Genomic DNA, 25,490 nt, shown 5'->3' with positions numbered 1-25,490 from the left:
TCCCTGACTTTTGTTGTTGAAGGCAGCTTAACTATTAACTTCAGTGCTATATTTAGAACTAAATTTAGAACTAAGTGAGGCCCTTCTCTTTCTGTAATACACGGTTGTACTTCATATACCTCTTCAGAGTAGCAAGGGAACATCTCTTTTCCATAAGCCTTTCTTCTGAAGACCTCTGAAAAGAAGGGGTGAATGCCAGGCTGTCTTAATATGACTAAAGAGGTAAAGAAGTAAGTTTCCTCCTTTGTAGATGGTTCAATGTAACACCATTCCTAGTGAAAATTCTTCTTTCTCCTCTATCATAAATCGAGACCACTGTTAGCTATGTGTATCAAGTTGTTAGAGAAGACCTATCATGCGTCATTGGGACAAAGGCATCCGGCCCACATTATCTTCCCACTAACCATGGTTTTTAAGCACAGAAGAACAGGAAATAACTCACTTCCAATTTAAGTGCATAAATGCAGGGAATCTTAAAACTGGAAGGAACATTAAAATTCAACTAGGGCAATTCCTTCACTTCATCACAAATACGATGTGAACTTCAATGAGATGTGTGAATGACCCAGGCCCTACCTCAGAGTAGGCACACAACAGTTAGTTTCCCGCCCTTGAAAGTTCTCTGGGCCTTTATTCTAGGCAATCAGACACAGGCGTTTCTGCACTCAGCCCCAGAAATGTTTTCCAAAAGCTTTGGGTGTAAAGCCCTATTTTTAAGCTTATATTCAGTATTTGTGGATTTTTCTATTTTCATCCCAGTAATTAATTGCTTTTATGATAAGCATTATAGAAAAACCAACTATTACTAGTAGTACTTTCAGAACTACTAAAGAAATCAGTCAAATAAAAAGGAAGCAATTCTTAATGTAGAGTATTTACTATTACTGTTACTATTATTATTATAACACTGGCTATGACATAGGATACAGAATAAGCATAAGACACGGTTTTTGCCTTCACGCCATATTTGCTCTCATAAGAAATAAAGATCAGGAAATAACTTACTATCAATTTAAATGTACAATTTCAGAGAATCCTAAAACTAGAAGAAATTTTAAAAGTTCACCTAGGGCAACTCCCTCCCTTCATCACAGATAAATGGTGAGACTTAAATGCGATGTGTGAATCACTTGGTTTTTATATAACACTTTAAAAAACTCCAACATCTTTAAAGACATTATTGTGTAATCATTACATTATCTCCACTGTGGTGTAGGGGAAATGTGAATCCACTACTAGAATAGAGGGGTGGGCAAACTTATTCAATAAAAGGTTGAATAGTAAATATTCTAGGCTTTGCAAGCCACATATGGTCTTTGTTGTATTTTCTTTTCTCTTTTTTAATGACCTTTTAAAAATACAAAAATCCTTCTTTCCTCACTGGTCATACAAAAGCAGCTGGGCCAGACTTGCCCTGTGCAAGCCACGGTTTGCCAACTCCTGGACCAGACAGTAAAATTAAAGTCACAAGAGGGGCTGGCCCCGTGGCTGAGTGGTTGGGTTCGTGCACTCCGCTGCAGGCAGCCCAGTGTTTCGTTGGTTCAAATCCTGGGCGCGGACATGGCACTGCTCATCAAACCACGCTGGGGCGGCATCCCACATGCCACAGCTGGAAGGACCCACACCAAAGAATATACAACTATGTACCAGGGGGCTTTGGGGAGAAAAAGGAAAAAAATAAAATCTTTAAAAAAAAAAAAATTGAAGTCACAAGAGACAATGTGTCAAATCTTCACACTTCATTCAGTATACCATTCAACGTCTATGAAACATCTCTACCTTACCTGAAATTCATCAAAACATAAGAGACACGCTTCTTCGCTGATTTCTTCAGCTATCGGAGCTATTGGATCATATGATTTAGCCATGAACCCTGCTTTCCTTTTTGGCAAACTCTGTTTAAGGCGGTGTATTCCTTAAATGGATGAAAGTAAACACAAATCAAATGTTGTATTAACAGTACATTTTAGACAACTATAACATATTTTTTAAATCTCTAAATGAAACTTTAGTGTGAGCATAAAAATTAAGTTTAAATTCCACATACAATCAAATGTGATTATTGAAAGTGGTTGCATTTTCTCTACCTCAAAATAAGTTGTTCACATATTACTATATTCCCACGGTTGTAGGGACACTTTGTGGTCATTCCATCTCTACTCTTCAATCACTTTGGAGACGACAAAGTGATAGACTAGATGACTAGATGGTGACCAGATGGATGGACAGATCCATCTTAGTCCTGAGGATTTGAGGGATGCAGGCAGAGGTGGTGGTCCTGCCCTGTGACTAGCATATCTAATCAGGATGCTCCCTTGTCTCTAGCCAGTCCCACTTCATTCGTTACATGTGTACTAAATGCTGACGGTATTAGAAGAAGAACACAATGTTCCTGCCCCGGGAAGGTTACAGTATAACTGGTAGACAAAGAATGTAGAAACAAGATTACATAAGAGCACTGACAAAGCAATAAAGCATGCACACAAGAATAACCCAAATGCCTACATGCTAAAGTGACACACAGGAGAGGACCTTATCGAGAACAATTTCTTGAAACAGGTAAGGTTTTAACATTTCTCATTGATCCTTAGTAGAAAGAGAAAATGCCTTACCATCATTTAGTAACTCCTGTTCTCTTATTCGGAAGTACTGCATTTGTATTTAGGACCAACTCTGGACACATTACTAATTGTTTCAGTATAGCCCAAAACAAACGAAACCAAATAAAATCTTACTTCAAGCAAAAATCTAATTTTTTTAAAGATTAAAAGATTAAGAATTTTAAAAGATGAGAAAAACTATTTGTAGTGTTTGCCCACATAAAAAATCACTTCTTTCATATCATTAACTTACTTTCATGAACATCTAGCATGAAACCATGAAAATGAACCCGTTTTTTCCTCTTCATTTCCACATAAGCATAAAACATGTCCATCACCATTGTTTTCCCTGTCCCTTAAAAAAAAAGGAAGAATACTTTTAAACAGTATGTAGTGATCGCTCTAACGACTGTTCACTAGCTTTGGGATAATGAGACCACACTCTTCTGCTGGAAAGCTTAAGACAATGTCATTTTTTTAAAAAGGGGTGTTTATTTTTTATGTTAAACTAGTTAAAAATAAAATGTTGATATTACCCTTTTCTGTTAAAATCTTGTTTTTAGGAAATACAACACTTTAACATTACAGGGCTATTTCCCTCAGAGATGTATGTTCATAAACTGGCAAGATTTACAGATTATTCATTCTTCAATTTCTCTTCCAAAACGCATCAGTAGAAATAAAATAACTTTCTTAATTAAATAAATATTTATTGGGCTATTACTAAGCATGAGGAACCGTCAGGCCCCATGGGAAAATGAGAAAATGAAAAATGAGAAAATGAAGATTAGTATCTAACATAAATACAGAAAATAAAAACAGATGTAGATTAGAGCAGGAAAATTGCCAATTATAACACTTTTTTAAAAAGCAGAGAATATAGGTCTTTCAAACTGAGGCCTATTGAAAGAAATTTTGATACAGTTAACCCTTATAAAGAAATTATCCAATTTCAATACTCTGAAACTTCTAGTCACTATGACTGCATGAGTAATTGAAGAGTCAACAGCCTGAGCATTCAACAAGGCATGCAAAGAAAGCTCCGTTCCCTCGCAGAAAGCCCAGAGCTTTCAGGACGGTGGCAGTGCTCAAGTTCGGTTCAAACCTAGCATTCCCTGGCAGGCCAGGCCAGGGCATGCTGATCCTGTCTCTCATCCTTACTGCTTCCTCCACCACCCCACCTCCACCGTACCCACACTCTCCTCACAGGAGCTGTGATTAGTAAATTCAAAGGCAGCTCAGGAACTAAGATCTGCGTCTTAAATCTTTGGGACTTTCCTCTTTTCAATAAGATGACTTTGGGCCCATGCCATTTGAATGGCCAGAAAGTTTTTTGCATATGAAAATACAATTCGCCAAACATGTTTTTAATGAAGAGATCATTTATATCAAAGAGTAATTTTTTGCAAAAATATTCAGTACAATATCTCTTGATACAGTGAGTGGCAGTAGATTTTATATGATTACATTTATGCAACAAAGTAAATTAATAAAGTTTCAAATTCTGTGGCATGAAGCATAGTATACTTGTGGATCCAGAAAAAAGTCATGAATTACCTAACCAAAAATGTAAATAATATATATTTGAATGTAATCTTTATACTAACTCTAAAACTTGGCTTAAAATATAATAAGACCATCAAATAAAAAGTTTCTGGAGATAAAAGCAAAAGGAAGAAATCATAAAGGAAAAGCTTGATAGATTAGGCTACAGGAAATTCAACCTCCTGCATATCAAGGTCACCATAAATAATATTAGTATCCTTATTTATTTAATGAATATATTTTTACTGAATGCCTACCATGTATGAGATCTTAATCTAGGTGTTCAGGATATGGCAGTGAACAAAACTGAGAAAAATCCCTGCCCTCATGGAGCGTGAGGGTTTAACCTCATATATCTTTAAGATAAGCTCTTAGAAACTACAATGGATATCTTTTTTGTTCCCCCTGTCTGTCCTAAATCTCTTCCTTCTAAAAACTTCTCAACTTAGTATGATTCTATGACAGTATTGATCACGGGGTGGGCCGATCAAAATACCCCATTACCCTATTCGCTGCGGTTGGCCTTGTGGTGGGCATGTAACCCAATTAGATCAGCGTTCTCTAGACAGAGTTAATATGGATTCTGAGAATGAGAATCGTCCCTTCTCCTTTTAAGAGAGCAACCTAGAAGATCCCAGGAGTCATCTTTCCTACAACATTAAAGAGTCCTGACCAAGAATGAAGCCAACAATAAGGAAAGCAGAACCAGAAGACGAAGGTGGAGGGAAAGGGAGGGAAAGAGAGAGAGATCCTCCAAATACCATGTAAGCTCACAGATCTACCGTGGCTGGATCAGGTTATCACTAGACTTAACAATTAAAGCCACCGTTAAATTCCTCCCCAGTTCAGCTAATTCAACTGGCTTTTTATTTTCACTGCAACTGTAAGAGTACTGAACAACACAGAATTAACATCATTAATGTGCAAAGAATACAGGTATTAAAATGACCCCAAAAACACAAATAGCTTTAAACATATTTTTAAAAGTTTATCTCCACCAGAAATAAAAGAAATACAAATTAAAACACCAATGATATACCATTTTTACGGTGGTGAGGATGTGGGAAAATAAGCACCCTGACATACTTCTGCTGGGAGTGTAAGACCAATCTTTCTCCAAGTCAATTTGTCTTTCTGCAAGTCCATCAAATGGCTTAAAAATACTCAGAACCAAAATAACTACTGTAAAGATATTTCTTCTCCCTAAATTATTTTGACGGTCAATGAAATCCCAATCAAAATCAATTTAGGAATAATTTGACAACATGATTCTAAAGTCTATCTCCTGGTTAAAAATAAATAAATAAATGCCTATCAACAGGAAATTGGTTAAGTGAATTGTGGAAAATTCATATAATAAAATAGTATATACTCAGCAAAATGAGCAAGATGGATCAACATGTACTGATATAGCATGACATCCAGGATGTACAATTAATTGAAAAAGCATGACATCCAGGATGTACAATTAATTGAAAAAATACTTAACATTTGAGTAAAACAAAATAAACACCTACACTTTAAAATTTTCACTTAAATGGATAATACAAAAAGAAGTGTCAAAAATATTTTTAAAAAAGGTAAGTGGCAAGTAGTGAAGGTTGGGGGAGGCAAGGAGAGAAGGGAGAGGAAGTACAAAACAAAACGATATTATAAAATTAGAGAAATTACATTTGAATAGTACTGGATTTCTTAAAATATCAACTAAACCAAATAAGCAGATTGAAGTATATATAATAACAACGTATATGAAAAAAATTAACAATTGCTAAAGACAAATACTCAGCCATTTGTAAAAAATAAAACCAGATCCCTACACCTTACATTTCACACCAAAATTAACTGCAGATGAATTTAAGTTGCTAAAAAAAATGAAAGACCCAGAAGACAACAGTTGTGAACATTTGCATAACCTTGGAGTAAGAAAGGCTTAGCAATGTGTATCAGGAAAATGAAAACTCTTAAGAGCCTGTGTTACAGAAATTGGTTCTGGACTCACCATCTCAACATAAAATACCAGAAAACTGGATGAAATATATGAAACTAATGTTTTCAGACATTGGAAAAGAAGCGACACAAGGCTCTGCTGCCTGAAAGAAAGGAAAAATAAGATAAGCCCTATACCACTCCAGCTTTTGGCTTGGAGGCACCTTGAAGGTTGCTGCACCGAAAGGGTAAATCCAAGTAAAATGCCCAGGTCTAGCTGAGTGAGTTAAGAGATATCAGAATTATGGGAGTTCAATGCAGGGGAAATTTGCAAGGCAAAGGGCCAGAGAAGAGGAGGCTACACTATAATGAAAGAGCTCTAGAAATCAACCTGTGGGTACTCTTGAGTCTTTGGCTGAGTACTAGCTGCTCACATGTAGGTTGATACTCCATAATGTGAGGCAAAGAATGGCCACCAGGAAGGTGTAAGATGAACAATTTCTAGAGATATTGATACGTGCAACAACTTGAATGACTCTCCAAGGAATTATGCTGAGTGAAAAAAAGCCAGTCTCAAAAGGTTACATATTTTCCATTTATATAACCTTTCCAAATGACAGAATTTTACAAAAGGAGAACAGGTTAGTGGTTGCCAGAACTTAGAAACGGAGGATGAAGGCTGGTCCAGTGGTGTAGTTAGGTTCCCATGCTCTGCTTTCGTGGCCTGGGGTTTACAGGTTTGGATCCGAGGCGCAAACCTACACACCGCTCATCAAGCCATGCTGTGGCAGCATTCCACATACAAAATAGAGGAAGAATGGCACAGATGCTGGCTCAGCAAGAATCTTCGTCAAGCAAAAAGAGGAAGATTGGCAACAGATGTTAGTGCTGGGTCAATCTTCCTCACCAAAAGAAAAAACAAGAAATTGAGGGTAAGCAGGTATGGTTATAAAATTATGGGCAACACAAGGGATTCTTGTGGTGATAGAATTGTTCAGTATCTTGACTGTGGTGGTAGATACATGAACCTACACAGGTAATAAATTGTACAGAACTAAATACACACACATAAGTGAGTATAAGTAAGACTGGAGCAATTTGAATAAGGCCCATGAATTGTATCAATGTCAATATCCTGGTTGTGATATATATACTATAGTTTTGCAAAATGTTACCTTTGGGGGAAAAAGAATAAAGTGCATGTGGATCCTTCTGCATTACTTTTAACAACTGCCTGTGAATTGATAATTATCTCAACAAATTTCAATCAAAAAAAATACTTCAAATGAATCAATCTGGCATGCAAATAACCCTCTGCCAAAATAAAATTCAACACATAAAAACCATATAATTATCACAACATTTGAAAACAATTTTGACAAAATTCAGCACACATTCATGATAAAAACTCTCAGAAAACTCGGGAAAGAGGGAGACTTCTTCAGTTTCATAAAGGATGAATACAAAAAAACTACAATGAAGAGATCTCAACATCACTAATCATTTGAGAAATGCAAAACAAAACTACAATGAGATACCACTTCACATTCATTAGGATGGCTACTATGAAAAGAAAAGAGAGGCTGGCCCCATGGCATAGTGGTTAAGTTCAGCACACTCTGCTACAGCAACCCAGATTCATGGGTTTGGATCCCAGGTGAAGACCTACACCACTCATCAGCCATGCTGTGGCGGTGACCCACATCTAAAGCGGAGGAAGACTGGCACAGATGTTAGCTCAGGGCTAATCTTCCTCAGCAGAAAAAAACAGTAGAAAATAACAAGTGTTAGTAAGAATGTGGAAAAATGGGGACCCTTGTACATTGCTGGTGGGAATATAAAATGGTGCAGCTGCTGTGGAAAATGGTATGTCAGGTCCTCAAAAAAGTAAATGCACAATGACCATATGATCCAGCAATTCCACTTCAGGGTATATACACAAAACAATTGAAAGCAGGGATTTGAACAGATATCTGTACAGCAGTGTTCACAGCAATATTATTCAGAACAATCAAAAGATGGAAACAACCCGGGGCCGGCCCAGTGCCACAGAGGTTAACTGCACACGTTCTGCTTCAGCGGCCCAGGGTTTGCCAGTTTGGATCCCAGGTGCGGACCTATGCATCACTTGTCAACCCATGCTGTAGCAGGCATCCCACATAAAATAGAGGAAGATGGGCACGGATGTTAGCTGAGGGCCAGTATTCCTCAGCACAAAGAGGAAGATTGGTGGCAGACGTTAGCTCAGGGCTAATCTTCCTCAAAAAAAAGAAAGTTTATTAAAAAAAAAGATGGAAACAACCCAAACATCCATCAACAGATGAACGGATAAACAAAACTGGTATATCTATATAATGGAATATTTTTCATCCCTAAAAAGGAATGGAATTCTGACAGATGCTACAACATAGATGAATCTTGAAGATCCTATGCTAAGTGAAATAAGCCAGACACAAAAAAATAAATATTATATGACTTCCTTTATATGAGGTATCTAGGGTGGTCAAACTCATAGAGACAAAAGTAGAATGGTGGTTGCCAGGGGCTGGGAGGGAGGTAGTACAGAATGGATAGATACTGTTTATAACAGGGACAGAGTCTCAGTTTGGGAAATGAAAAGATTCTGGGGACAGATGGTGGTGATGGTTCCACAACAATGTGAATGTACTTAATGCCACTGAACTGTATACTTAAAAAATGGTCAAAACAGTAAATTTTATGTTATACATATTTTGCTAACAATAAAAAAATTAAACATTAAGAAAAAAAATGCCTTGCAGTTAACATCATACTCACTACTCAAAGACTGAACTCTTCTCTAAAATTGGACACAAGGCAAGGACATCCACTCTCACTACTTCTACTGAACACTGTACCGGAGTTCCTAGCTAGTGCAAAGAGGCCAAAAAAGAACTAGAAGGCATACACATTGTAAAGGACAAAGTAAAATTATCTTTATTCACAGACAACACGATTGTGTACACGAAAAATCCTAAAGAATCTACCAAATAACCACTAGAGTTAATAATTGAATTTAGCAAGGTCATCAAAAAGTCAATTGCTTCTACACACTAGCAGTGATAAGTTGGAAATTAAAAATTTTAAATATAATACCATTTGCAGTGTCATCAGAAAACATAAAATACATAGAAATAAATTTATCAAAAACATGACAGACTTCTGTACTACAAACTACAAAACACCACTGAGAAAAATTAAAGATCTTAAAAAATGAAGAAATTGCGGCCAGCCCAGTGGTATAGTAGTTAAGTTCACACACTCCGTTTTGGTGGCCCAGAGTTCGCGGGTTCAGATCCTGAGCTTGGACTTACACACCGTTCATCAAGCCCTGCTGGGGCGGCATCCCACATACAAAATAGAGAAAGATTGGCAGGGATATTAGCTCAGTGACAATCTTCCTCAAGCAAAAAGAGGAAGATTGGCAAGAGATGTTAGCTCAGGGCCAATCTTGCTCACGAAAAAAAAAAAGAAGAAGAAGAAATATACCATGCCCATAGATTAAAAGACTCAATATTTTAAGCTTTCAATTCTGTGCAAATTGATCTATAGATTCAATAAGCACAATCAAAGTCCCCAGAATGATCTTTTTTAAGAAAGTGACAAGCTCATTCTAAAATGCATATGGAAATACAAAGGCCATAGAATAGCCAAAACAACCTTGAAAAAGACAAAATTGGAGGACGTACATCACACCACGGAGATGCATCAGCAAAATCCAGGTTGTAGGAAACCCTACAGGACAAATAAGTTTATATATATGTATGTAAGTGTGTATACATATATACATATACATATGCACACATATATAAACATATATACGCATATATATGTGTATACACACACACACTTACAAACATAATCTGGATTTTGCTGAAGCACCTCTTTGGTGTGACATGAGTCACACATACACACACACACACACACAAACACAAAGAGAGATCTAAAGACGACCAATATCACATTGAAAACAGAAACATTTATGATATAATTAGAAATGTGAATAACTGAATATTTGAAGAAATTAAAAATAATTTTTAAAAGTATGAAAATGATAGAGGCTATACTTAAATTTCTACTTATTTTGTATTCATTATTCCTCTTATTAATTCTTATCAATGTCTATATTTTCTCTACTTCTAACAGAGACTAGTAGATATACACAAGAAATTATCAATATTTCACTTTCCACAGCACCAAACAGTGCTCAGTGTGAGTATCAGAGGAGAATGTTCAGTTCATGCCACTAGCAAAATAGGAAAAAAGGTAACCAAGACCTTTCTGAAATGTAAAATTCTTTTAATGTGTCTATGATATGCAACTTTAGGTTTAGTATGGTGGGCAAGAGCCTGTAGGTGGTGTAATATCAGAGATGTTAAAAGATTTCTTTGCCCAAAATCACTAAGTGGCCAGGTGGGTCACTAAAGTTCCATTTCATACACCAAAATTTCAGTGAAATGCTAACTCCTAGAAGATTCTCTTTAAATCCAAATGTTCGGGTCCGTGGCCATTAAGTTTGTGCTCTCCACTTCACCAGCCCAGGGTTTGCCAGTTCGGATCCTGGGCACAGACCTAGCACCATTCATCAGGCCATGCTGAGGCGGCGTCCCACAGAGCAGAACTAGAAGGACCTACAACTAGAATATACAACTATGTACTGAGGGGCTTTGGGGAGAAGAAGGGAAAAAAAAGATTGGCAACAGATGTTAGCTCAGGGCGAATCTTCCGAAAAATATATAAAAATAAATGCAAATGTTCTGGAGAGGTAACCTCCTAATCCAATGGTACCCATTAAAAATTTAGCAAGTAGTTTAGAACAGCTTAGATTAGAAATAGCTTAGAAGTAGTTCAGACATTTAGCTAGAAGGCAGATCCTGGGATAACAGGAGTCCAACCAATTTAAACAAGTAGAGGAGAAAGCTGCGTCCTCTGGAGGATCCAGCATTGGAAACCCTGAGGCCTGAAGGGGTCAAAGAGCAGGAACAAACCCTAGCACGCCAACAGGTAGTAATGGATACTAGAGACACCAGACCAGTGTTTTGCAAGCTGCCACTAAAACAGAACTTTTTTGTCATAAGATAGAATGGAATAGAATAGAATAAAATAGAATAGAAAATATCAAAACACGGAAGAGTAAGTTTTCCTTCATGAAACTATTTTTCATAGGTATGTGTGTATGTGTGTACACACACATGAGCAGGCATACACTAGGTCGGGACACAAAATATGTTTCTGTCAGTCATGTTCAAAAATGTTTCAAAGCCATCGCAACAGTTTGTAACTTTTCAGTGAGCAAAGGCCGTGTCTCCTTTTAGTCACTTTACATCTCCAGAAACAACACACTGCCTGGTACAAGGCAGAAGCTCAATAAACACTTGTCGAGTGAATGGAAGAATGTGGACAGGAGATGTTGGAAAAAGGTGGGGAAGAAACCAATACTAATTTTACCTACTTCACAATTTTGCTTTTGTCTCTACAGAATCCTAAATAAAACCTTGTATTTTTCTCAAAAGAAGATTCTAACTAGGAGAGTAATTTGTGAAACCTAAAACTCTTTTAAGTGCTAACTTTGAAGCCAAAATTGACTGCTCGAGAGCCTCGCCTAGTGGTGCCCTTTTCACAGCCAACCCCCTGCAGAAGGAGCTGGAAGCGGCGTCCTCCATCATTGCCTCCAAGCCCAGCAGAATTTTGCTTCCCAGGTCCTAACCTTAAAACAAGTCTACCTTTCACCTGGTGAAGTTGCCAATGTGAAATAGGAGAGGTTAAACAGGAGGCAGTAAAACAGGGACTGATAAACAAAAATGTACTTTTTTCTCTTCTAATGTACCAAACAAATCATTAGCCCAGCCATCACCACTGTAGTCTGCCGGTCAAAAGTTGAGCCCTGGTTGTAAGAAAACCAGTTGCAGGGGAAGAATGAAGCCATAAAATACTACTACTGAAGCTTTGGGCTTCTGTATGAGATGTGCTAAGCATTTTATTAATGAAAACACTTCACTTCAGGGTTGAACCATGATGGTAATCCCTCCAACTTCTACATCAACTCTACTGGGGTTTCCTGGATTGAGAGTCCATCTAAGACAATCATCTCAACATGTCTCTGAAGAAGGAGAGTAGAACGAAGTGAGCATGACAGAGCCCAAGCCAAGAGCAGGAATAAGGAGGGAGAAGGGGGCGCTATGAAACAGACATCATCTTTCCCATCCAGCCTCCTTAAAATTTCATACCTGTTGCCCAAGTCTAAAAAAGGAAAATAGTAAAGAATAAGAGCTAATGAAAACATTCTGAGGCTATTCTCCCAGTCAGAGAGCACCCAAGATGAGAATTTGACATATCTTTCATTACCTATTTTGTAACTATTCTAAACTCAAGTGATTACAGCCACCAAAATGTTCATCTCATTTCCTGTTTCAAAACTACTTTCTCTTCCCCTCTCTATATTATAAAGAAGTTCCTAACCAGAGGTTGCCACACAGCCAGCCTATGTGAACATCCCATGTTATTACATCTTTTCTAATTCTCTCCAACATTCAGATGAATTACATTTATTGTACCTCCCTTCAATTCATTAGAATATGGCTGTATTTTCCAAACTAAAATCTAATAACTTTCATAGGTTGCTGGGTTTTTCTAAGTCCTTTTGCAGAAGTGGAAACAGTTGTGCTTTACTAACCATCTCCATTTATGGTTAAGTGGTTAAGGTAACAGGAGAAACAAAGATGGTGATTTTAGCAATGACAAAACATGAAAGTGAAGGTATAGGAAGTAAGTGTTCTACAAAGAGGCAAAGAACCAGAGATGACAACAGAATGAGACCTGCTAGAGGTACCCAAAGGTGCAGACACATGAAACTGATCAAGAACCTGGTATAAATTGCTTCCTAAGTAAGAAGTAGGCATGCATGGTCTCAAAAATACCAATTCGCCAATAAACTAAAAAAAAAGAATAGTTTGAGTTTCTTTCACATTTTTAAATTTCAAGAACTTGAAGAATCCTACGGGGCAATCTCTATCATTCACTGTGAGCTAAACAATTCTCTTTTTATTAGATTTGCTAAATCTATAAGTGTAAAACAGGTATTGAGAGGCATTCGTAAGCAAATCAGAAAGAGAGGGAAGATCCAGAAAAGAACAGTTTCATCTTTAAGGCACTATATCTACTTATTCAACTCCTATTATTTTTAGGAGTTGCACTGAAATTCTTAGTAAGATAATAACCTCTGCCACCATTTCCTCATAATTCAAATTTATTATGGCTACAGGAGAGCCTGAAGGCTGTTTATTAGTCAAGAACCAAAACTGATCTCGGTACATGTAAATGTGCATTTTGAGTATATCAATAAAAGAAATGATTGAAAGCAATAAGGCCAGATAAAGTAGGAGCCATGTTCATGACCTCAGTGAATGTGGGTAATCAGGGAGAGGTTTAGGACTAGGACAAAAGGATTTGTTTGAAGAAACAGAAACCAGAAATAGATAATTTCAGCAAGAATGAAGTCAGGGAAGAAGCAAGACATTAACTGATTAGGAAAATCTAGAAAGTGAGGGACAGCTCATAAAGTTTCCAAGAAAATCTGAGTCTTTGTGCCGAATGTATGGAAGTGGGACACCAAGCAAATGTTACCATCCATGTGTTAAGAATATACATTAATAACTAAATTAAAGATAATAACTAAATTGAGGACAAGGGCTTAGATTATGAGTAGAAATATTAGTGGAAATTAAAAGTTAAAAAGAACAGCTTATTTTTTAAAAAGTATTAAGCTGAGTCAAATAGCACTGAGCAATGAGATGCAGATTTATCTAATAACCTATCTACAGATGATTTCCTTCCCTGAGATCAACTCATTTCATACATTAAACAGTGTTTGCACCCTAACCTGCTAACTAACCCTGCTTTAAACTACAGTCACACACTATGAGAAGCAAAAGGGCAAACTAAGATCACTGCCCTCCCGTCCCCTTTCCTCTCCCCTTATTTTACCTTATTCCTTTGCTGGCAGCCAATTGAGGGATAGAAACGGAAGTTATCCCTGAGTGAACGCTGGGACACTTTCTGTTTGGACCACTCAAAACTTATTTCAGCACACTTACCAACATCTCCATAAACATACAGGCCCCTTGGAGGTTTTCTCCTTGAAAAAAGCTGCAAATTAAGAACAAATTATAAATCTCTAACATGGAAATAATTAAATATCATCATATACATAGTGTTCCTAACTGTGCTATACAGGACTAAAATGGGCTATTGTACACAATAAGTACGAAAAACTTGATGTAAAAGGCTAAGAAGCCCAACTTAGGTTTTAATACAGGAGGCAAGAATCATGGGAGCCCAGAGCAAGGGCACTGAAGTCACACAATTTGAGTTTACATCCCCTACACCATTTACTAACCATGTAATCTTCCCCTTCTTTCCCAAATGGGCTCCCCAAACAACAACCACCAAGCTCCCTCTCAGCAAGCAAGAGACGAAAAGAATTTCTCTGGAGAAACTGAATGGTCTCCAGGAAAAAAAGGCTCAACGGCATTTATGTGTGGGCTTCTCTCAAAGATGTCCCTATCAGATCACCTTACAGTAAAACACAGCAGTCAACAAATCTCTTAAGATGGAGCCTCCAATCAGCTTGTTAGTATCTGAAAAGACTCTAAAACGAATTGATAGCCAAGAATCAATAGAAATTTGAAAAAAAACTTCCAAGATGAAAGTCAGAGACCAGAGCAAATAAACAGTAGGGGAGGAAAACTCACAGGAAACAGACTACACAAACAGCAAAAGGAAACTTCAAATTAAAACTGTAATCGACACAACCAATATGCTGGGGGAAATAAGAGAAGCTATTAATACTATAAAGCAAGAACACAATGCAATTTTTTAAAAGGAACATTAAGAACAAAAGAGAGCATTCTGAAATGTAAAATATAGTAGCAGAAATAAAATTCCAGAAAAAGGATTAGATGATAAGCTCGAGGAAATGTTCCAGAAAATACAACAAATAAATAGCAACAATAAGAGATGGAAAACATAAGAAAATTACACGATTAATTCAGGAAGCCCAATATATGACAAAAAGGAATTCTAGAAAGAGAAAAGAGAGAAAAAAAAAAGAGGGGAAGAAGTTATCTAAGAAATTTATGCAGATTTTTCTCAGATGTGAAGGACTTAATTTCTAGATAAGGAGGACGGAATAAGTGTCCGGCACAATGAAGGAAATAAGATCTATAACAAGTCACAATTCTGAAATTTCACCGAGGACATAAAGAAGACCCTACAAACGTCCAAGGTGGTGGGGGTGGGGGGAGCAGTAGCAGTTAGAGGTGGGTAGAGGAACAGGTCAAAACAACAGATAAAGACTTGAGTAAAATTTGAGGGACAATGATTTTCAATCTAATCCATCCAATTTATCCATCAAGTGTGCAAATGGGAAATTGACATTCCATACATACAGGGTCTCAAAAAAACCTCCCCAACAGAAATAGGAACACCCAGGCTCCAGGAAACACAGAGGATCCTGGGGAGGAAGCCCTGGTAAGATGGAGAGTTGCTCCAGAACCACAGCGGCACAAGCAGGTCAAGAAAGCAATTAAGTCCAGTCCAGAACAGGAGGATGGAGGGCTCCAAGGGAGAAACAAAACGGAACTTCTCTTTGCTTAATATTATTATTAACCAAATAACCATCCTGAATTTTGTTGCACTTAGAAGAGCAACCTTCAAACTCTGCAACAGGTCCTGGACACCTGTGCAAAAACCAAGGTAAACCAGAGCAGAGAGAATTCAGAAAGGGTAAAAGCAGAAAGAAGCGAAGGTTATACCACTTAGCACCAACTAGAGCAGTCAATATTTCAGCAGAGAACATTCTCCAAAGCTAGATTTCAGGATCTAGTACTAATGCTTTCGTTTTTTAATCTGTGGATTCACTCCAACATGCCTCAGAAACCTCTCTCACTTTCCTGTCCCTCTCTCAGCTTTACCTATAAATCCAGCCCCTGACTCCAGCAGGCCCCTTCCAGAAGAACCTTCACCAGGCTTTAGGCAAAAGTATCTTCTCTGCTTTGATTCTGCCAGCTGAATGCCTTCCCTCTGTTCTCTGCACATTAACTTACCAGCTATTCTTAAATCTCAACTGAAAACAGATTCCACTCCTGCCATAACCTTTTAATTTGCCTTGTTTTAATATCTTATATGAACCCTTCTTGTACACTGGTTATTCTCTTTTCCACTTGCCAGGAAAAAAGCATTAGCTCTTAAATAATTTTAGAACCCTTTGAACTTAATAATCTCTAAGTTTATGCTATATATTAGAAAACTTACAACCTAATAATCTCTAAGTATATTCTATATATTAGAAAGCTTTTGAAAGCAACATTCTGTACTAGGTAACTGGAAGCACATAGCAATTAATAATTCTTCACAACACAGTTTGCAGGAATAGTCTGGGGCTACTCTAGTACTGTTCATGTGCTATAAGCAATATATGCTGAATAAACGAAGTTCAAGGCAAAAATTTAACAAAGATAGGGGGAAAAGATGGCACGGAGAGAACTCAATGCTATTGAAAAAAAAAAGAAAAGCACTCAGGTCCTATCTTCTGTTTTACCCACTCACATTCAATATATTTTCGAAAGAGCACTTTGGCAAATATATTACATATATAATTTATATTATAGTAAAATCTAGAGGATGACAAAGAGATACCGTTGTAGAGTACCAAAGGGGATCCTCCCACAGCTGAGATCACAAACACATGGTATGACACAAATACTGTTTAAGATGAAGATTTTATTCTAAATAAATTGACAAAAATGATAAATGTTAGATACCATCTATCTAAATGATGCTATATACTCCACGTATTACTTAAGGCAGGCTAATTTTCTCCTAATAAAAATTTCAGTCTTCCAAAAATTACTGAAATTATTTCAAAGGATTTAAAAATCTATATTTTAAGAGGTAAATCAGAGGACTGAACAGAGAACAGTAAGACTATTTAAAAGGCTATAAAATGGGTCCTAAAGAAGTTTTAAAATTCTTTATTCATAGCTGTGAATTCAGGGACAGTTAGGTTCACACAGTGTTCTTCAAAATAACTAACTTACACAGGAACCCACACCATTTACATACTCCTAATTTACACTTTCTCACAGTTTATCCTATTTTTTCAGTACCATGAAATTCCTTTCTTAATGTTTTAATTTCCTGTAATTTGTTCTTATGTCTCAGAGAACTCCACCCTGGCATAGCTCCTCAGTGCTGGTATTCTCCTGTGCTCCCCTCCCCCATATGCCTCCTCCTTCCTGCTGGGGACCCAGGAAGCTAACCTTGCTGGCTGGCTGCTGGCTGGGCTCAGCCCCTGGGACTCACTACTTAAAGGAGATGGGAGGGAGAAGATAGAGAAAAATCCAGATCATTCTCTCCTGTTCCCTCCCGGCTTCAGTGCTGCATCTCTGGCAGAGCTGCATCCCTCCAGAACCATGAGGTCCTCATGACACAGCTCTAGGTCTCTCCAGGCTCTTCCTTCAGCCCTCCATTCCTTGTTTGCTGTCTTAGGCTGCCCTGCCCATGTCATCTCTTGATTCAGTCTTTATCTGAAACATCTGCTGTTAATGTTTCCTCCCAGGAATCTGATACATACTCAATCCTTAAAATGCACAAACACTAGACAAAGACTTGAAAATCTGAACAAATGAATAAGTTTCCCTAGTGACAAGTTGTAAGTCATGTTACTTGTATCCAAGTGAATTTGTAAAGTAGGATGATGACATCTTCTCTAATGGGTTTTTGATAAGGATCCAATGACACTGTATTATAGATTGTGTAGATGGAAAGCTTGAGGATGATGCTGGAAGACAGTGGTAATCTATCACCTACCTCCTAAGCATAAAAGATATAGCAGAAGAGTATTGGAGTTGAAACCAAAAGATCTGAGTACAAATTCTGGGTCTGCTACTTAGGAGCTATGTGACTCTGGATAAGACACATCAACTCTACAACCCGCTGTTTCCTTATCTCTTGGGTGCAGGGCAGAGAACAGGGGAGTTCCCACTCACTGCCCACCTTTGCATGACTAATCACAAGGCCCACTCACTCACACTGAAGACTGCAAACATCATGTGCTTACTGATGCCTGCTTCCATCCAAACCTGTGGACTATGCAAAAAGAAACATCACACCCTTTGACACATCCCTCTCAAAGATCTGAACAATACTAAAGCACGTTTAAGCTATTCTACGTCTATATAAACTCTACACCAAACAAATCAAGAACACATTCAAGAACATGTGGCACAATTTCAAACGTAGTCCATATGCCGAGCCATAAAGGAAACTAATAAATTCCAAAAAATCACTGTACTCCAACAATAATGTAATAAAGTTAGAACTAAATGATGGAAGGATAGCTAAAAATAAAGAAAATCTCATACTAAGGTATCAACCTTCCCAACACATTCACCCAGACTTCTGAAGATTGCTGAAAAAAGTCTGGAAGCCCTGCAGAGGGTACCCTCTCACCAGTCCCTCCATACTGTCAACAATTCTGATTCCCTGGTTAGTTCACTCTCTGTCTCCACAATGATTCTCTGGAACCTTCTCAGTTCCCTTCAAGCTAAACTACACTTCCCGTTACTTTCAGCAGATGCCTACTTCTTCATAGAGAGAAAACAGAAGGCATTGGGTTGGAACTCCTTCAACTTCTTATATGAAATTGCAATCCCACCCATATCTGCATCCATCCTTTCCTCTCTTCTTCCTGTGACAAAGGAAGATGATTCCTCTTCCTATACAACCTTCTATCAACTGATATATGAAATATCAACTTCATGTAAAATATCTTTCTGTGAATTTGTTTTTACAATCTTGAAGCGTAATGTCTTATAAGCAAGACATAAACCTAAAAACCCTAAGGGAAAAGAAAGATACAAAAGCAGTGAAATTAAACATTTGGGAAAAAAATGCTAAGGAAGGTAAAAAAGCAAATAATAAACTACAAACAAAAATTTGCAACACCTATTACAGACAAGAACTTATTTCCTTAGTAAATGAAGAGTTTTTATAAATCGATAAGGAAAGTACAAATGGATTAAACATATGAAAGAATATTTAATCTCATTCACAATAAAAGAAGTGTGATTTAAAATGACAATGAAATACCATCATGACAAAAATCTAAAAGTCTGAGATGATACAGTATTATCAAAGATGTATGGAGACAGGAAGGCTCACAAACTGCTAAGAATATGAATTGCTGCAATCTCTTTTGAGGCAATTTGGCATTGTCTTTTAGAATGTACTTTAACTGAATAATTCCATTTCTAGAAATTTATCCTGCAGGAGTACCCACACATGTACACAAAGATGCATGGACAGTCCATTAATAGGACATGTAGTATATATTCATATGATGGAATACTATACCATTGTTAAAAGCTATTGAATTGTGGAACATTCATATGAAAGAATTAAAAAGAGCAAGGTAGCTCTTATAAGAAGTAGAGAGTCTGATGTGGCATTGTCTCCCAGATACAGTGTTAAAGTTAAAAAAAATTTTTGAAATACAGACCAGTGTGTATGCTGTGGTCCCACCATATAAAAAAGAAGTAAGAATGTGTGGGCATACATTCACATACACAATTGTTTATAAAGGTTATCAGAAAATTTCTGGAGGACTCCGCAAGAAACTCAACAGTGAACACTCCAGAAAGGGAACGGAGGGGATAAGAGGGTCTTAATTTTAATTGTACTCTCCTTTATAAAGTTTTAATTTGTTACCAAGTATAAATGGGTTTTTTTCTTTTCATTAAAAAGGATGATTTAGAGAAGAGTAGATATGCTTCTGCCAGAGGACTCATTAGCCACAGCACAAGAAAAGTAAAGGGATAAAAAAGGTGTTAGGTACAAAGAGGACAGGACTGGAGAAGAGACATCAGCTGAGTAGAAATTTAAACAAACTTCTGGAAGAGTGAATGTTGACAAAGGAGGGTAACTGAGCGAGCAGGTGGGAACAGCAGAGCACAGAGCGGCCCTGGAGAAATGTGCCCTGAGGACGGACACTAGAGAGGTTGAAGGTCTTGGAAAGGAGGGGTCTTGTGGAGAGCATGAGAAAAAGGGGGGAGAAGGATGAAGCGAACATCCGTATGTAGAATAGTCACATACAACCACAGCCATCCCCCTCCCCCGCCCCCTCCCCGACAGCACTCCTAGAACACTTTTAACGCCCAGGCAAAAGATCAGAAGCCTCTTCTCAGACCAAAACCAGACATGTAGAGTTCCATTGTATCAGTGGCCTACTATCCACTGGCCTACTTGATGGAGCCAAGAGACCACACAGAACACACTCCTCAAATTTTCCAATACTTTTAAATTCCAAATTTCCTATTAAAGTTTGGGCTCTAAACTAGAACAGGATCTCCTATGGCAGGGACAAGGACTTAATCATCTTAGCATCCACAGAACAACAGACACAGTAGACACTCAAAAGTGAGTGTTGAGTCAATGCCTTCAAGAATTGCAGGCGATGGTAAGAAATAACAAATAGCTTTCTGGGACAAACTTAAAAGGAAATCATGAAATGTGTATACAGACTACACACAGAAACAAAAGATGAGAGCTGTCCCGTTGTCATAAAAATCACCTCCCCTCATTCCTGTACTGGCTTTTGTTGAGTTCTCTGCCTCAGATTTACAACATTTGCTAACTGACTGTTCTTCCCAACCATCAACACTAGTTGTTTAATTTATTTTAAACTTTTATATTAAAAGCAAGAAAAATAGAACAAATAAAGTTTGAAGTTGGCAACTAGAAAAAAATTTGTTGTACCATATGCTTTGAGTTAATCCCAGTATTAATTTGGATATTTTCAAATAGCCATTAGTTCTAAAATAAATCAGCCTTCTTTATATTTATTACTTTAGCCACAGGCAGGCATAAACAGGGGCTTCATAAATGCCTTTAGGTCATGGTGACCATAATATGGTCACCTAGTCTGAGGACCGTAGGATTTGTAATGCATTAGAATAGGAGATCTTTCCACGGACATAGCAACTTTGGTCAGAGGTCCCTCAAATATATCACAACAAGGAGACATGATGAAATATGGAGGTTGCAGTGCAAACAACATATTACTAGAAAAAATAGCTCAAATGCATGTTTTCTTTTTGGAAGTTATCTTTAAATATAACTACAGTCCCCCCTACTCCATATCCATTGCTTTCCACTTTCCCACAACTGTGCAACAGACACGCTCTTTAAGTGAGAATGACCCCATCCCCAGCTCCATCCCCCGTAACAGGGTGATGGGTTGAGGTCTGAGCTTATGACCCAAGTTTGATCAAGTGGAGTTCTGCTGTTCAACACTTGGTGAAAAAGAAGCTCTTTCTTCTGGGCAGTATGGTGCATAGACGTGACACAAGTTTGCTACTTTGAGATAAGCCAAGCTAAACACAAAGCCAAAATATGCAAGAGGGCAAACTCAAGAAGATCTCAAAGAAATACAGCCAAGACCCTAATACACTGCACCTGAAGCATACCTAAGCCCTGGACTTCTACATGAGTCAAGTGATTACTTATCCTGTTTAACCCAGTTTTAGCTGGGTTTTCTGTTACTTGTAACTGAAAGCATGCTAACTGATGCCATAATATAATTCCACTTAGCCATGTTAGTGGCCTGATATAAGTAAAGTATTTATGAAAGTATCTATTCTCAAGAGAGAGCTATAGTAATCAAAATGGTATGGTATTGGCATAAAAACAGACACATAGATCAATGGAACAGAAGAGAAAGCCCAGAAATAAACCCACACATATATGGTCAATTAATTTATGTCAAAGGAGGCAAGAACATACAATGAAGAAAAGATAGTCTCTCCAGTAAATGGTGCTGGGAAAACAGGACAGCCACATACAAATCAGCTGAAAATATCTGCAAATCATATATCTGATAAGGATTTAATATCCAAAATATATAAAGAACTCATACAACTCAGTGGCCAAAAAACCCCAAAAAATCCAGCTAAACAATGGGCAGAGCATCTGAATAGATATTTTTCCAAAGAAGACATACAGATGACCAACAGGTACATGAAAAGGTGCTCAACACCACTAACCATCAGGGAAATGCAAATCAAAAACCACAATGAGATATCACCTCACATCTGTTAAAATGGCTATTATCAAAAAGACAAGAAATAAGGGTGCTGGCCCAGTGGCGTAATGGTTAAGTTCACGCACTCTGGTTTGGTGGCCCGGGGTTTGCAGATTCAGATCCTGGGTGTGGACTTATACACTGCTCATCAAGCCCTACTACAGAGGCATCCCCCATACAAAATGGAGGAAGATTGCCATAGATGTTAGCTCAGCAAGAATCTTCCTCGAGCAAAAAGGAAGACCGGCAACAGATGTTAGCTCAAGGCCAGTCTTCCTCACCAAATAAAAAGAAAAAAGACAAGAAATAACAAGCGTTGGCAGGGATGTAGAGAAAAGGGAACATTTGTTCACTGTTGGTAGGAATGTAAATTGTTGTAGCAACTATGGAAAACAGTATGGAGGTTCCTCAAAAAATTTAAAATAGAACTACCATATGATCCAGCAATTTCACTTCTGGGTATTTATCCAAAGGAAACAAAAACACTAACTCAAAAAGATACATGCACTCCCATGCTCACTGGAGCATTAATTACAATAGCGAAGACATGGAAACAACCAAAGCATTCATCAATGGATGAATGGATAAAGAAGATATGGTGTATAACTACAATGAAATATTATTCAGCCATAAAAAATGAGGAAACCCGGGGCTGGCCCACTGGCATAGCAGTTAAGATCGCACACTCTGGTTTGGCAGCCAGGGTTCGCTGGTTCAGATCCTGGGTGCAGACCTATACACTGCTTATCAAGCCATGCTGTGGCAGGAGTCCCACATATAAAATAGAGGAAGATGGTCACAAGTGTTAGCTCAGGGCCACTCTTCCTTGGCAAAAAGAGGATTGGCAGCAGATGTTAGCTCAGGGCTAATCTTCCTCAAAAAAAAAAAAAGAGAGGAAACGCTGCCATTTATAACAACATGGATGGACCTTGAGGGCATTATGATAAGTGAAATAAGTCAGAGAAAGACAAATACAGTATGACATCACTTATACGTGGAATCTAAAAAAACAAAATAAACTCATAGATATGTAGTCAGGAAGCATCCTCAAGTTTAGACTTATTATAATAACCTAAATCAAAAGGGAAGATGAGGGGCCAGCCCTGTGGCCTAGTGGTTAAGTTCATGCACTCCACTTCGGCGGCCTAGGGTTTCGCTGGTTTGGATCCTGGGCATGGACATGGCACCTCTCGTCAGGCCATGCTGAGGCAGCGTCCCACATGCCATAACTAGAAGGACCCACAACTAGAATATACAACTATGTACTGGGGGTATTTGGGGAGAAAAAGCAGAAAAAACAAAAAGGATTGGCAACAGTTGTTAGCTCAGGTGCCAATCTTTAAAATAAAAAAAAAAGAGAGAGGATGATAAGAAAAGCAGGTATCAAAAACAGTCATTAAAATTTTTTTTAAAAATATGACTATACTGCAAATTGTCCAAGAAGGAAATGCACTGATGTCATGAGTGTTTGGGGTCCTGACTGTTATGCATTTGGTGATGTACTCCAAACCACTAAATTTAGTAAAAATTTATGTTTTGAATTTTACATATACTTTATATAAAGCCCATTTCCACACAAGGAATCTTTGGAACATGTGGTTTATATTTTTAAAAGTAAATATCTAATCATCATTCTATCAAAATTTTATGAGACAAAATCAAATGCGAATTATGGATCCTGGATCCAAACACAGACACACAGACACAAACACACATACACACACAGGGTTAAAAGAACATTTGGGTAAAAATTCAAGAAGTCTGAATTCGAACGTGGGCTTCATTTTTAGGATTGCCAGATAAAATACAGGATGCCCAATTACATTTGAATTTCAGACTAACATCAAATAATTTTTAGTATATGTATGTTCCAAATATTGCATGGGACATATGTGTACTAAAAAACTATTCATTATTTACCTGAAATTCAAGTTTAACTGGACATCCTGTATTTTTATTTGCCAAATCAGGCAACTCTTTTAGATAATATTGTTACATCAATGTCAAATTTCTCGGGTGTGATAATGGTAATACAGTTATGCAGTTATTCCAATATCTTTATTAGGAGATATATAATGATGTTTTTAGGGGTCAAGTGTTATGATTTTGCAACTTACTCTCAGATGACTAAAGAAAAACATATATTTAGAGAGAGAAGAAAACAAGTGTGGCAAAATGTTAATCATTAGTGGGCTTAAGTGTATTGTTGAAATTTTTCAAAATAAAAAGGAAAAAACAAAACAAAATTTGGTAAGGTGACTAATTACTGTATTACTTTTTCTTTTGAATTAAATTTAAAATTATTCCAAAAGTACCCGCATATTTGCATTTTAGACAGCTACTTTCAAAACTGTTACCAAAACTATTTCTTTAACTGCTGCAAAGTAAACATTTGTCATCCACCATTCCAAATACTTTTATTTAATCATTCTAACCCTATTCTTTGTTCCTTATGATATTAAAATTCTATCATGAACAAATAACCCAAGGTGATTCTCATCAAAGTTATAAATTAAAATAGCATGTCCTCCACCGTTCTGGGTTACTATCCATCTGCTACTCTGGCATAATTTCCATTAGGATAATTAGATAATAAGGATGGTGCTTTAAAATAAAAAGTGTTTCCAATTTGTTTAAAATGCAGGAATACTATTTTTCCTCTTTCTCCCCACTCCCCTCACCATTCCATTATTATCTCCCAAAATGACAGAATCGGAGACAATGATTCCAGCTGGAATGCTGAGCATAATTACATCTTTTAAAAACTAGCATTATATGATTCTCAACATAGACCACTTTTTCATAAAAGTAAATCACTTCAGGTTCCTAACAAAATCTTTAAAAACTAAAAAACTGAACTATATGTTAGCACCCGTAAATTCTCTCTAAATGAAAATCTTTTTTTAAATGCCTTCAGCTGATTTGCAAAAGAACCCTCATAACCTAAAGTACACCAATTTGTTCAGTTTACTAGTATAATTAAGCCTATTTAAGTATCTAAATAACTAGAAAGTGTGTGTAAGGGGGGGAGTGAGCTTAAACCTCTAAAACAACTAGCATAAGAAATGGCTCAATTTCTGATTATAACAAAATTTGAAGATGCAAATGACTTTTAATGCCTCATGCATTCAAGCAACAAGCATTTAGAAGTGCCTATATGTGCCACTGGGAGACAAACGACAGGAGGCAATTTCTTCAGCAAATCCTTCCACGTTCACTCACTCCTAATTGATATTCTGCTTCTGGCCTAGCTTAGGCAAAGT

The 25,490-nt window shown here is 37.4% G+C and overlaps 1 protein-coding gene across 6 annotated transcripts in view; it reads right to left on the bottom strand.

The window, feature by feature from the left end:
- AFG1L (AFG1 like ATPase) overlaps positions 1 to 25,490 on the bottom strand; it is a 205,735-nt gene that overhangs the window by 139,759 nt on the left and 40,486 nt on the right. For all 6 annotated transcript variants that reach the window (XR_011497820.1, XR_011497818.1, XR_011497819.1 and 3 more), the window contains exons 3-5: positions 14,183 to 14,234; positions 2,854 to 2,955; positions 1,785 to 1,915 (exon numbers count right to left, since the gene is read on the bottom strand). Coding sequence is in view for 3 of the 6 variants with exons in the window: in XM_014839041.3 (XP_014694527.1) it covers positions 1,785 to 1,915; positions 2,854 to 2,955; positions 14,183 to 14,234 (285 nt within the window). In the remaining 3 variants the exon portion in view is untranslated. The remainder of the gene's footprint in view (positions 1 to 1,784; positions 1,916 to 2,853; positions 2,956 to 14,182; positions 14,235 to 25,490) is intronic.

Source organism: Equus asinus, chromosome 24, assembly GCF_041296235.1.
Source record: "Equus asinus isolate D_3611 breed Donkey chromosome 24, EquAss-T2T_v2, whole genome shotgun sequence".
NCBI classification, from domain to species: Eukaryota; Metazoa; Chordata; class Mammalia; order Perissodactyla; family Equidae; genus Equus; species Equus asinus.
The sequence above is the reverse complement of the archived record's forward strand: the minus strand, read 5'-3'. Positions and strand labels throughout refer to the sequence as shown.